Source organism: Rhinolophus sinicus, linkage group LG07 (genome assembly GCF_036562045.2).
Source record: "Rhinolophus sinicus isolate RSC01 linkage group LG07, ASM3656204v1, whole genome shotgun sequence".
NCBI lineage: Eukaryota > Metazoa > Chordata > Mammalia > Chiroptera > Rhinolophidae > Rhinolophus > Rhinolophus sinicus.
In genome coordinates, this window is record NC_133757.1 from 111,699,580 (window position 1) to 111,713,546 (window position 13,967).

Here is a 13,967-nt window from a genome sequence, read left to right on the forward strand (position 1 = left end):
TTTTTCTGACACCTCTAATAAAAAACAATGACATTTAGAAGGAATTCGTTGAAAGAAAGACAGTTTTGGTATTCAGTTAAAATTAAAAACAAATTTCAGAAAAGAACATGGCTAAATAAAGAAAACTAAGTGTCATGTGACTATTATTAGTCAATTAGATTTAGACAGAAGTTACAGCAACACATCATAACTATGGGGTGACTTTGCTACCTATTTTCAAAAGAAGGCTCAGGGAAAAATATTATGTGTGACAGTGTTGGTTGGCATCATTTATTCTGTGTATTTTGTTGTCAAGAAGAAGAACTTAGAGAATCTCAAAGGGTGGTGGTTGTTAATTTTATTCTTAGCTTTCATTATTATTGTCAACCATAAAATTTATATGCTAACGGCAATAATGATGATAAAAATCTTAATAATAAAATTATCATCATCATTAAATAGAGAAAAGTCATTCAGTAACCAACAGATTTGAAGAAGATAGAAATCGGGGTTTCTGGTTTTGCCACTTCATTTCCTAGGGGCAAGTTTTCCATCCTTTGGGGTCCTGTTTTCTTTATCTGAAAAAGTTATGGGTTGTACTAAATGAGCCCTATGATTAATTTCTTCTCTTCATGTACCTTAACTTTCTCATGTCTGCTGGGAGAAAATCTTCTTGACCTAGTCTCTTAGAGAGAAAAATGAGGTTAGGGAAAAGGTACAAAATCAGATTTTGTAGCCAATGACCCGGTCATAAAGGAATATAGGGATGTTTACACTCTTTTTCTGTTTTACTCTGCTGTAGTTTCTGTAATAGATGTGCACAATATCCCATGCAATTGGCTTAGAGGGGCCGTGTATATGCTGTTGTCGAGAGGTGGAGGTTGCAAACAGGGCACTGATCCGCGATATCTGAGGCCACTCAGAATAGCCACAAGGAGCTTTCACCTTCATGAAGTCGTTTTTGACAGTCCGTGCACTTACATTGCTAATTTTCTTTTGAAATTAAAAACGACACCAACATGAATATGTTGTGATGTGTTTTAAGCAGATTTGTTTAATTAAAACCAATGAAATAAACAGCAGGGTGAGTGGTTTTCTGAAACAAACATGTTTGGACATACAGTAGTCCACCTGTATATGTGAGGGATACTTTTCAAGAACCCGAATGGATGCCTGAGTTTTCCTATACTTATATACCTATCATAAAACTAATTAATAATTTAGCACAGTAAGAGATTAACAACACTAACCAATAATAAAATAGGACAGTTATAACAATATACTGTAGTAAAAGTCATGTGAGTGTGGCCTGTGTCCCTCTTTCTCTTTCAAAATATCTTACTGTATGTATTGTACATACGGCATAGATTTGCTGGACAAAGGGATGATTCAAGTTCCAGGCAGGATGGAGCAGGACTGGGTGAGATTTCATTATGCCACTCAGAACGGCGCACATTTTTAAAACTTAAGAATTGTTTATTTCTCGGATTTCCCATTTAATATTTTCGGACTGCAGTGCTCGCGGGTAACTGAAACCACAGACTGCGAAATCGCGGGTGATGGGGGTACCACTGTAATTTAAGGAGAGGGAAGAGTCTTACCTTTGCATCTCATTTATTTTCGGTTGCAGAACTTCAGATGGTGGCAAAGTTGTTGGCACCATAGAGGTCAGTGTCGTGAAGATGGGGGAGATTGAGGATGGAGAAGCTGACCACATCACGACAGATGTACAGGCACAAAAGGTAGGGTCTCAGCCAGCTCATCACGCAAATTAAATTAGAAATGATCAGTTTTGACAGATGCCCGAATCACCAACACCTCTGTAGGGTATGAAATCTCATTATTCACGAGCCAAATGAGAAATCAGCTCTGGATTTTGAGTCTCGCAGTGTTTCATCCTCTGAACCAGAGGACCTATTTGCATGGAACGACGCAAAGCCACATGCCATTCAGAAACACATTCCTCTCCACTGTTGGCTCCTGTGTTGACTTTGCCTCTTCTCAGCTGGAACAAAAGTGTTGATCACTGTTGCATTCTGCCATAATTAACCCTATGTGAGATGCACAGAAGATTCTGGGAGGGCTATTGCCAAAAGTAATCACTCTCCTACTCTCAGAGCTGTCTTTGGAAAAAGATGCAGTTTGAATTTAGATTTCATTTTTATGTGAAGGAGTGTCGATTTAATAATGTTTTGCCTTATGAAACTGCAGAGAGAGAAGCAGGAACTAGTATACAGCAGAGAGCTCTGGAAGGGCAAAGTCACTTGGAGACAAAACAACTTCCTCGTGCCCAGGATAAAGGCTTCCAGCATATCAGCACATGTCCAGGAGTTATACTTTCTTTCCACTTTCTTTTCTCCAGGAAAGAGAATCTTGATATAAGCATTAGCCTAAATTCCTGCCTTAGGAAATCAGTTGCCTATTTTATTGAGGCACAAAGGACAGACTTAAAACTGCTAACAGTTTTTTTGGTTTGTTTTGTTTTGTTTTCAGGAAAATGAGTTTGTATGTACACTATAATTCCTGCCTTTTCAGAAATGAACATTTTTTTTAATGAGAAGGCCTACTGTGACTTATTTTCTGGCTTAGTGTCTCTTATCTGGGAACATTTGAATTTTTGGTAGTAAGGAAATGTCTGTGTGGAAGATGTTTACGTAACACTTAACAAATAATTAACTTTACAAAATATGTCTAACATTGCTTTTCAAAAACACATTGTCCTTTCCCCAGAATAGGCTAAGATCTTACCTGCATCCTCAAGGATTGTTCCTGTCTGATCCCCTCCTTTCCCTCAGAATGTATCCCAGATCATGAAAATATTCTGAGGAGGCCCAGAGTTTGAGTCCGGTTCTTTGCAAATATTGGGGCCGCGGTAAAGTTGTGCAGCAAATCCTAATAATCAAGACCCATGTCTTGGGGCTTCATTCAGTCCTTGTGTCCTTTGGAGTTTGATATTACACCCATTTTAGTCACCACCATGTGGATGCTTGTGTCAAGATGGCAGAGGGAAGAATGAGAAGCTAAGTGGGAACTGAGAGTGGGAATAGGCAGATAATCGTGCCTGAATCGGTGGCAGTGTACCAGGAGACCAGGAGCAGAAACACTTTCCAATTCTAAGTAGGGCTACTTTCCCTGCCTCTGAAGCTATTAGTTGGTACAAAAGTAATTGCGGTTTAAAAGGTTAAAAATAATTGCAAAAACCACACTTACTTTTGCACCAACCTAATATTACTGGCCACCTCCCTATTCTCCTCAGAGCTCGTCCACCCCTGGACTCCTTTACCATGTTGCTATTATGAGGTAGCGCAAATTGAGTCACACTCTTTTCGTAAATGGAGAACTCGATACGCAGGAATATGCCCCACCCAAGTCATAATTTATGTTTCTGGCTTAGTAATGTGAACTTAAAAAAAGACTTAACTGAGCTGTCCTAGAAATAGGAGGTGGCAGTGTCAGCGCAAACTGTGTACGAGTCACAAGTATGTTGGCATTACCTTCTTCCTGTCTGAATTCTTAGTGAACCTTGACCTTTTGCAAAGTTTTTTATAAAGTTGCTATAAACTCTGATGGCACTCCCTAGGAATATGCATGATTGAAGGAAGAACACATGGTAGGTCCACTATGCATGATATTTAGAAGAGTTACCCGGAAATAACTTTATCTCAGTGTTTTTCAAAGTGTGGTCAGAATTACCCGAGTGTTTGTTAGAAATGCAAATACAAGGACCCTTTTGCATATCTGCTAAATCAAAATCCCTATGAAATACATTAACACAGTTTATTACTAAAGGTGATTTAAGTCCTGAAGTTAGTGAATGATTGGAACATATGAGAAGACAAAGTCACTGAAATAGAGGTTATCCCTAAAACCACATCCCTCTCACTGGTTTGCATGAATTGGGGAGAAAGAAATGGAACTACTCTTAGCACCATAGTCATGTGGGTTAATGACATACGAGTATTTATGTGGATTTCATCCATCGATATGTACTGTATTAGAGACTTTGCTTATGTGGCTTATGTCTATAGAAATTGATCATATTTGATTCAAACAAGAAATATTAAAACAGAAGAGTACACAGGCACACATACCATTAGCTGTTACATGATTATGCCCTATGGTCTCCAGAAAATTCCATATAGGCTTGTAAGAGAGGGAGAGGCAAACAGATGTTTCAGTATTACTATGGAAATAATTTCATCTTCGCCCCCTGCTAGATGCTACAGACGATGCAAAGACAAAAGTTATCAGTGACTTCCAGGAGACTCCAGACCCAACTTAGCAAACCATGATTTAAGGAATACACTAACAGATGTGAAAGAGCGTTGCCAAGAAGTATTTGTCTTGGATGAATTCATACTGAGCTTTATGATCATTGTTCTTACAATTTGTCCAATTTTCTAGCCCAATGCATGGAAAATTGATATATTAGTTGATATTCAAAATCATTAAGCTAGCTTCAAGAATTTTACATATCTTGTTTCTTCTCCTTGGCCACAATTTCCATCACATGACATTTTTTAAAGTATTCATTAAAATCGATAGGCATAGGGTGCTCCTTGTGGCATAAAAAGTGTGTGATGTTTGTTATTCCTGCTCAGAATCACAAATGGGAAGTCATTACGCTGAGAGCACCCACCATGTAAGTGTGTAATGCGGCAGCTATCCTTCATAGTGGTAGCCATGAACGGTATACGTAGCTTAAGCCTCCTTAAGTACAGAGTCCACATTTCTTTTAATCTTTGCATTTTCTGTAGCATCTAGCAAGTGCAAAAATGATTCTAGGGTCAGTTGTAAATAAATAAATTAAATTAGCCAAAAAAATAAGAAATGTTGTGTTTCGCTAGATAAAGATAGAAGGTACACTCAGGAAACAATTGAAAAAAAGAATTACCGAGTACAAATATGAAAATATCGAGTAATTTAGTAAATATTAAAATATTTATTGGGTGTTTTCTGTTGGTTTCATGCATTTAAATCAGGAGAGCATTTTGAATAGTAAACCTTTAAAGACAATACAAACATTGCAAAATAAGAATGTTAAAATTGTCCTAAGTACCTGTGTGGACATTCCCAGTGTGGATGGGAATTACGACTGTATGAAAGTTATATTTCTGTATCTATTTGTTAAATAATCAAGGCCTTCTTTTAGGAAACAGAGAGTTGTCTTTAATGACACAGAGACAGGGTGGCCTCCATGTAGGGAAGCAGTTTCTTAGGATAATAGCCTGATCCCTATGAATAACGGCGTCTTCACTGAAAAGGTTTAATCTAAACCATTCCTATAAGTGATATTGTAGATGGAAAGGAGGGTGGACCATAGCTATATACCTCGTTATTAGGTGGAAGGATATCAGGGGCAAATCAGGAAAGGATTTGAAGACCAGTCTGAGAACACAGGATTTGATTGGGCAGCAAATAACCGTTATCCATTCTGGAACAGAACATGGATGTGATGAATGTAATGTTTACAAAAGACTATTTTATCAGCCCATATAGGCTGACAGGAGTAGAGGTAATACTGGAAATAGGAGAAATAAAGAATTTTAAGTATGGCCAAGCATCCCTGCACATTGCTCTGGTGATTTAGGAAGGGCGTTTCTAAAATAGCTGTGGATTATAAGAAGGGATCCCCTCTGACTTCCAGTTGGTCAGGACAAAGATTTAGAGAACATCAAATTTTAAGAGCTGTTTGCAGTTATTCATTCTTTCACTCTACTAGGACCTCAAATATAAGCCCTGGAAAAGTTATAAAGCACATTTTTCCCCATTAAAAAAGATTCTGAGTAATGTGATGAATGTGATGATAGAGGAATAAGTAGTGGACCATTAGAATACAGAGAGTAACATTCTCAAAGTAGGCCAGTGCCTGGAGGAGGAAGGGTGGAGGGAGACAGACAGAGAGTGCAGTTCTGATGCACTCTCCTAGGGAGGGTGGTCTGGGCCCTAGTGCCTCGTGAGCAGAGCCATGCATGCTCCTCAAGGATGGCTGTTTCTCTCAGAACTCATCACCAAAAGAACTTTCTGGGGTTTTGTTTGTTTTGTTTGTATTTGTGTTTATTAGTTTATGTCTGATATAGTTCCTCTAAAAAATTCACTCTCCTTCCTCAGCCTTCCTCCTTTTTTGTTTTGTTTTGTTTTTTGTTTTGTTTTGTTTTTGTTTTTGTTTTTTGGCTAGAGAGAGAAAGGAACTCATTTGAAGAAAAAATTACTGGCTGTGTGAAAATAGGTCCTTTGTCAACCTCCTGGGGCCAGAAGAGTTTTGCTTCCTCTGTTAGTTACAGTTTCCTGGGAAGCTGAAGGAGAGTCCCCACGTAGTGATAGGTTATCCGGGATATGGTCTCCCGCTCGTGGTTCACTTTCTTAGAACTTGTCGATGTGCTCTTCTGTGTTTCTTCTGTCTTTCTGGCTGGAGAAGTGTCAGTTCTGTAAAGGCTCATGAGCGTGTGATCTCTGGCTCAGCATCTTTATACATTGCCCTCATACTTTATGAGCAAGTGTTTGCATTGTTTTGCTGGACACAAACTCTCCTTTTTTCTTATGTAATTAGATGCTACAGTATAATTTTTTTTTATTTACAGTTGCCTTTACTTAAAAATAATTTTCTTTGTATTGATTCAGAATAATTTCTAGAAAATAATTTGCTTTTTATTGATTGAAAATCATCCCAGCTGTCAGAAATATAAAACTCTTCATTCAGCTTGTCAGATGTGATTTGCTGTACTACGAACATATCTCTCTAGCATGTGGGAACAATCCCTTCCCACTTTTCATTTTCTTTCCTACATAGTCTTTAACTAGAACCGAAATGCAGTCTATAATTATATAATACAATCATATTATATATAAATATAAGTAAATAATCACAAGTTAAACAAGCTTCCTAGTAAAGATAAAGCTGCAAATAGTTGTACAAAAATGTCTTGCTCAAAATTTTTTGAAATCATGTGCATTGCCTCCTATTTTGTAAACAAAATAAAAGAATTTTCATATTTTGATTTCTTTCAAATATGTTTTCTTTTCCTTTTGTGCTTTCCTAGTGTGCACTGGTATGTGAATGTACAGCCCCAGAAAGTGTGAGCGGAAAAGACAACTTACCTTTTTTGAATGCAGGTATGTACCTCAGTTCTAGAAACTTACATGAGATACATTTTGATTTCCTCCAAACTCAACACTGAATCTCAACAGCATTCTAACAGAATCAAGTGTGAACACTTAATAATTGGTAATAATGAGGAGCCAATAAAGTGGGGGTAGATTTGACAATTCCGTAAGAAAGAGAAGGAAATACTTTGGCTGTATGGCAAAACAAATTCCTGTTAGCTGTTGGATTTTATATGATTTGAAGCAAGACCCACTGGAAGACTGAGTAAGTATTAGAAATGTGAAACTTTTATTTAGTTTGACTTTCTCATTATAGAACTCAAAATAAAGTTGTTAAAACAGTAGATTTATGGGTCCAGTAGGAAAAATTCGCACACATATTTGTACATTTCTGGATATGTATGTATATACTATGTTTCTTATAGTAATATATTTGCATTTCAACAAGGCATTAAACAGTGTGTTAGATGATGACCTTGTGAGTAAAATTGAGACATAAGGTACAGTTAAAAATGTGTGATAATACGTATATGTAAATTATGGAGTTAACATTTTGAATAATATAAATTATGGTACCAATAATAATATTGTGAATGATAACTATTACAGTGACAGGTGATATGCTTAATGCCTTACATCCCTTATCTTACCTTGCTTTCTGAGATCTGATGAGTGCTGTGAAGGCACTGTCATTATCCCTGGGTGACAGATGAAGCAATTGGTCAAGGTCATCTACCTAGCATGTAACAGGTTCAGAATTTAAATCCAGTTTTTATCTCAAGGCCTTTGCTTTTAATTACTAGGCTGTGCTATTACTAAAAAGCCATTAATTAATACGCTAATGTACCAACAGAATAAGCTGTAAAATTTTTTTAGCCCTGCCACGTTGTGCATTTAAACAAAGAAATAGATAGCATAATAATCAGCTTAATGAATGATACCAAATTTTAAAGGCTTACTAACACATAACCCCTAAACTATTAACCATTTTTCCCTGAAGGAATCCACTGATAATAGGAAAAGGGAGTGGAAAAAGGGAAGGCAGCTCTTTGTGTTAATACCTACAGGAATGGAAAATAAAATTTAACAACACAACAAAACAGTAGCTATACTTGTGTAGAATGAGGGATTATACCAATGAAGAGCAGCTTCTTCTCAATTTATACCAAATAATATGTTTTTAAAAAATTTATTAAGCACGTAATATTGGAAAAATGTGCATTAAACAGTGAAGGGTCGACCCAGACAGTTGGACCAGCCACGTACCATAAAAGGACTTGATAAGTTATCAGTGTGGTTAAAATATCTACTGTATCCTCTAAATGTCCTCCTCACATTTATTTTTCCACGTGAAAGTTGACCAAACTTTTAGTCATTTATTTTAATACATCTAAATAATCTATTTAATTTACTAACTGTCAGTTTTGAGAAATAATTTTGAGTGTAGGCGATGTTACATTCATTTTAAATACAGTTTGAATGAATCAGGTTATCACCAAAATCACTTATACTACGAGATAATTTTGTAATGATTCACTCATATGAACCTTGTAATTTTTTATGCACACAAAAAGAAGTACCATTTTTAAAATTCTGATTGGCTTAATATAAAATAAATTTCAAAGACAAAGAGAGAAATGGCTCTGTAAGTATGAGAATATATTACCTAAGGAAGCAGAGACGGAGGGAATATAGTGAAAAATAAATCTGCAGCTCCTAACACTTGTGCCATAAGACCTGTACCACATGCTTGGAAGTGTACTAACTCTTCTGGCTTACTAGGGTACTATTCTTATTGTGTAAATTGTAATATGACAAAAACAACTGACATGCAATTGCACTCTGCAATTAAAATAGACTTACGTAGTGTGGTGAGAGGTGATTGCTTACTGCTTTCCTGCTTTCATGGAGGTGACAGTTGTTTTGGCGGTGATACTCCCCTTAGCTCCAATGACACTTTTCCACTCTCCTTAGTCTGGGCACCAAGGAGGAGCACTCGGAACCTAGGATATTTGCCACAAATATACCTTTGAACCTTCTTCTATTTGGGAAAGACAAGACTAAGTAACAGTCAAGTGTTATAAAAGCTAGACTTAAAAAAAAAAGTGCAGCTAAAGTACTACTTACGAAATGTTTCTGTTCAAAACATAAAAGTGTATTGTGTAGATAGAGAAGACGTGTGACATTGGCTTATGTGTACCTTTTTCTTTTGTTCTATTTATTTATCTGTCTAAACTCAGCAACTTTGGAATTAATCCATTATATTCCCAGGTGGCTTTTTTTTTTTTTTTAATCTGTAGGCAAAAGGAGCTATTGACATTCTTCCCAAGTCTTTGAATTAATGTATTATATGGAACTTGCCAGCATCAAGTGAGTTATGAAGTACTTATTGAGTGAGTGTAAGAGAATGCCATATCTCATAGCAGCTCTTCCCTATTCTATTTATATCTCTAGAGGTTTAATTTATAATTCAGGAAATTCACTTATCTGTTGTAAAACTAAAAAAGAAAAATCTCTTCCCCCTAAGGTCTCACTTTTTCCACGCCCTGTTTTGCCTTGCGAGTTTAATGTGTATGTTGGGAGTCTGGGGAATTGAGAGCAGAAGGAGAGAAAGAACTAGAAGTGTGTGTAGGGGATGGGAGTGGGGGTGGGGAGCATAATTTACAATTCCAGAAGAAAGATAACCAAATTCCTTTTTGCTGTTGGGTTTTATATTCTCTGAAACAGACACACTAGAAGACACAGTAAGTATTAGAAATGCGAAGCTCTTACTTAGTTTACTTTCTAATTATATAAGTATATAACTCATACAATAAAGTTCAAATAGTAGATGCACCTCTTTGACTCTTTGCTTATTGATTTAAACAAAATGGAGGTAAGAACACTTTTGCTTGTTGTTGGGGGCGGGCATAGGGGAAGTTAATTTTGATCTGAGAGAGGTGCAGACGTTTAGGTCTCTCCTATGTCCTGCTAAATCACTTCATGAGGCACCTTGTCTATAGCAGGACAATAATGAGTGGGATCTTGTGGCATTAACGTAAGGGCACTAACAACGGGCAGATCTGGTGTCAAAGCCTCGATGTGCCAACCAGCCTTGTGACCCTGACAGACAGTTTAGCCAATGTGGACATCGGTTCTTCTAAATGAGCAAATTAACCTGAACAGTCTCTGACTTCTTTTTGGCTCTCAAATGTTTGAAGGTGACATAGCTTAGTTTAGCTTTTATTATTTTTTCCTTCACTTTAGAAATGTTTCATAAAAGTTTTCATTTTAATCTGTTTCACATGGAGTCACATATCACTTCTTTGTCATTTGCTGTGGTCTTAGGAGTTATTTCTGTGTAATTAGCCTGACCACAGATACACCTTTTAAAATTTTTGTCAGGAAGACAATTCTTTCTCTATTTCTTTACTCTCCCAATTGTCCTTGTAAAAGTATACTGCTAGAGTATTTCACCGAACCCTTAGATACTATGCCAAATCTGTGGCACTCATGGGCTCTGTCACTAAGCTTTCCATTATCTTCACATTTTGAGTGAGTTTCCCCCTGTCAGTAAGCATTGGATCTGGTGCAGCATCTTCCTTGATTGAATTCATACTTCTTGATTCACGAAATTATCCTCTATATTCTTTAATGACCACTTTCATGCTGTATATCAACATGTATACTGCCTTTCATGTTCACAAAGGGTGTATCTGACAGCGGTGATTTCCATGACCCTGCCAGCTGAAGTCTGAGCAGAGACTGTCCTGCTGTCAGTCCTAAAGGCATACAGTTTGCCCTGTTTGGAGAATTTATTAATGTCTGTATTTCTTGCTTCACAGATCAATCACACCTTTTCTCAAAATAGGCCACTGTATTTTTCATTCTTTTTCTCTCCAAATAGCCATCTACTACTGTTGCTTTGCAGAACATGCTAGGTTATAAGCTATTTAAAAAGAAGGAACATTGCTTATTTATTTCTGTATCTCCAGGACCAGAATACAATAGAAACTCAATACATTTTTTGCCAAATGGCTGACAACAGGTATATCTTATCATTTGAATTTATGGTTCAGGTAACAGAAAACCACATTGTTATTCTCTCCATGAGAAAAAATGTTCAAGTTTAATTAAGTTTGAAGTAAAATAATTTATTACTTTCCTTAAAAATTATTACCAAATTATCATTTTTAAATGTTTTCTTCCTTACAGTGTACCATAGATTTTAAGTGCCTTTTATAATGTCACATAACTGAGCTAAATATTGGGGTCACATTCTCCTCACCACCACCAACATCCAAAGCAACGCATGACTCAGAATATTTTAAGAGATTGTCAAAAATGTTCCCTTCTATACTTATTTGAGTCCTGATGAATTCTAGACAAAAAGCACATCCCAGTTCCCCCCCCCTTTTTTTTAAATTTTCATTCACATGATACTAAATCTACTATCTTGTCAAATTTTGGATGATATCATTTTATATTAACGACGACATTTCTGATGTATTTTCTCCATACTAGTTCATATAGATTTTACCCTTGTATTTATAACTCTCTGATATATACAGTTGGGAGTCATTTTGGCTTATAACATTGGCGCTTGATCCTATACTTGTATACTTATCACCAGATATCTTTGTCCTTTGCTGTTTTAACAAATGCAGTGGAGTCCATTAACCTTGCTCTTTGGAATTTCCATATAGTCTCATTACTGTGCGCTAATATATTTAAGATGTTAAGTAGTTTCAATGGAAGAATGAAATTCACTAATAATCAAGGGAATCATCTCTTAGACACCTTTAAATGCTTCCACTATCTTTCTGTTGTACGTACATTTCCTCCTCCACTGCCCACTTTAGGTAAACTAGAAGAAAAATTCAGACAAGATGATATAGTCAAAAAGTTAATATTTTGTGGATGAACGTGAGGAGACCTTTCTCTCACGTATGATTTTTCCTTTCTTTGTTCTCATGTTCTGTGCTCTCCCTTGAAGTATGGTTTTTTAATTGCGTCCTTGCCTCCTGTATTTCCCCTTCTCAGTGTACACAGTTTTGGGTACTCTAGCTGTTCTCCTCCTGAGGAAAGGAGTGGTGGGAAATATCTGATTTGCAAGGTTTAAGCTCATTTCTGTGGGATGTTTGTATGTAGTGGTCACTGTGCTAAGTACAGGAGATAAAATGAGAATGAGGAAAGCAGAACAGTCCTGGCTTTCACAAAGCTGTCATTCTCATGGGGGCCACTAAACAGTAAACAAACGATTGTAGCACAGCTGGCAAGAACCATGCTAGGGATGGGGATGGGAAATACAAAGGAGGGACACCAGTGGGGAGATGGGGTGGAAGTCAAGGCAGAATTCCTGGAGGAGGTGCTGGCAGAGCTGAGTTTATAGGATGATGACCTATATAGGAAAGAGGGGTGCTCCTTTGAGTTCTAGGGAATGCCTTGATCAGAGGCAAATTGGCAAGAAACAACTTGAATTCAGTGAACTACAGGTCACTTAGCACGAAATATGAGCCAGCTTCTATGTTCTCTAGTTTTGTCCTTTAATGACTGAACTGGAATAAACAGGGCAAATCAAACTAGAATAAGTGAAGCAAATCATTTTTTTTGACCACCCCAAATCTAAAATCCAAATTCTACACATTAAATTTACCAATCATCACCATTTAGTGACTAAAGGCCCACAAATATTATTTTTATGTTTTATTCTGATATCTGTTATAGGTTTTCTTATCGTTGGCCTTGAATTGAAGATGGAGGGTCAGGTCAAGAGTTTGTGGGTTTGGCTAGACTAGCACTTTGTCTAACTCAACTTATATCCTATTTGTGTTCTTTTTTTATTATTTTGCAACACCACACAAACAGTAACACAATTTGGATTTTATAACAAAGCTAGAGAATAGTAACTAAAAATTTCTTGGAAGTTTGTTTTTCTTTTCTTTCTTTTTTTTTTTTAGCAATTAATTTTATCTTCATTACTTTTAAAGAGATACCTCTTTACTGTATTTTTGGAGTCCTTCTCATGTTTTCTTACCCTCTTTTCTATTAGCCACGCTTAGTATAGTGTTTTAGTGAGATTTCATTTCTCACCCAGTCTTAAAAAGAGCCAACAGACATTTAAAATGTATATAAATCTAAGATATTTTCAAGTACAAATAAGGGTCTGTCAGTATCTAATTGGATTACACAGACTTATCTATGGTAAGTATAATGTAGCATTTGGAGAATAGGCAATGTATGTACATTCATCTGAATAATTAAACTATTGAACAACTGCATAATTAAAAGCTACAGAATGAATAGATTCTCTACAAGAATCTGCAGTACATTAAAGTCAGATTCCATTTAAATATGTAACTCCTATCACCTCCCAAAAGCAAGAATGTACATGAAGATAATCACAAATGACCATCCACTGGAGAAATACATTAAACACTACCTGATAGAATAAAGCTTTTTGATGATTCCCTCTACCCAGAATCCAGATTTCCAAAATTTTTTGTCCAATCCACTGACATCCCTAACAGAGACACAGAAAAGAGAAAAATCACCCTGTGATATCTCTCTGGTTTATCTTTTCTGCCCTGGGTTGCTTGAGCAGTCATCTTTTTGTGTGTGTTGTCTGTGTGTTGGCTTCGTTGACCATTTCCTTGGGGTCTTTACTTTGATCATTCAAAATTGGAGCAGCTTGGCTTTCACAATTGCTGAATCCCACAAAATAGCAGGCGGCATACTATCTTGTTAAAGAGACCCTGTTACAGTGTCTGGGAGAGACAATATAGAGATTTGAGTTGTGCTGCAGTTTGGGAGGTAAATCTGTTATTTCCTTTCTATCCACATGTTCACCTATGGGGTAGGCCTAAGGGAATGTATCAACAGGTGGACCACCTTAGAACTTTACC

At 36.7% G+C, this 13,967-nt stretch overlaps 1 protein-coding gene across 9 annotated transcripts in view; it reads left to right on the forward strand.

Moving 5' to 3' along the window:
- Nucleotides 1-13,967, forward strand: part of INPP4B (inositol polyphosphate-4-phosphatase type II B) — a 609,854-nt gene that overhangs the window by 440,506 nt on the left and 155,381 nt on the right. For all 9 annotated transcript variants that reach the window (XM_074338474.1, XM_074338478.1, XM_019730779.2 and 6 more), the window contains 2 exons: nucleotides 1,610-1,721; nucleotides 7,020-7,092. In XM_074338474.1, coding sequence (XP_074194575.1) covers nucleotides 1,610-1,721; nucleotides 7,020-7,092 — 185 coding nt within the window. The remainder of the gene's footprint in view (nucleotides 1-1,609; nucleotides 1,722-7,019; nucleotides 7,093-13,967) is intronic.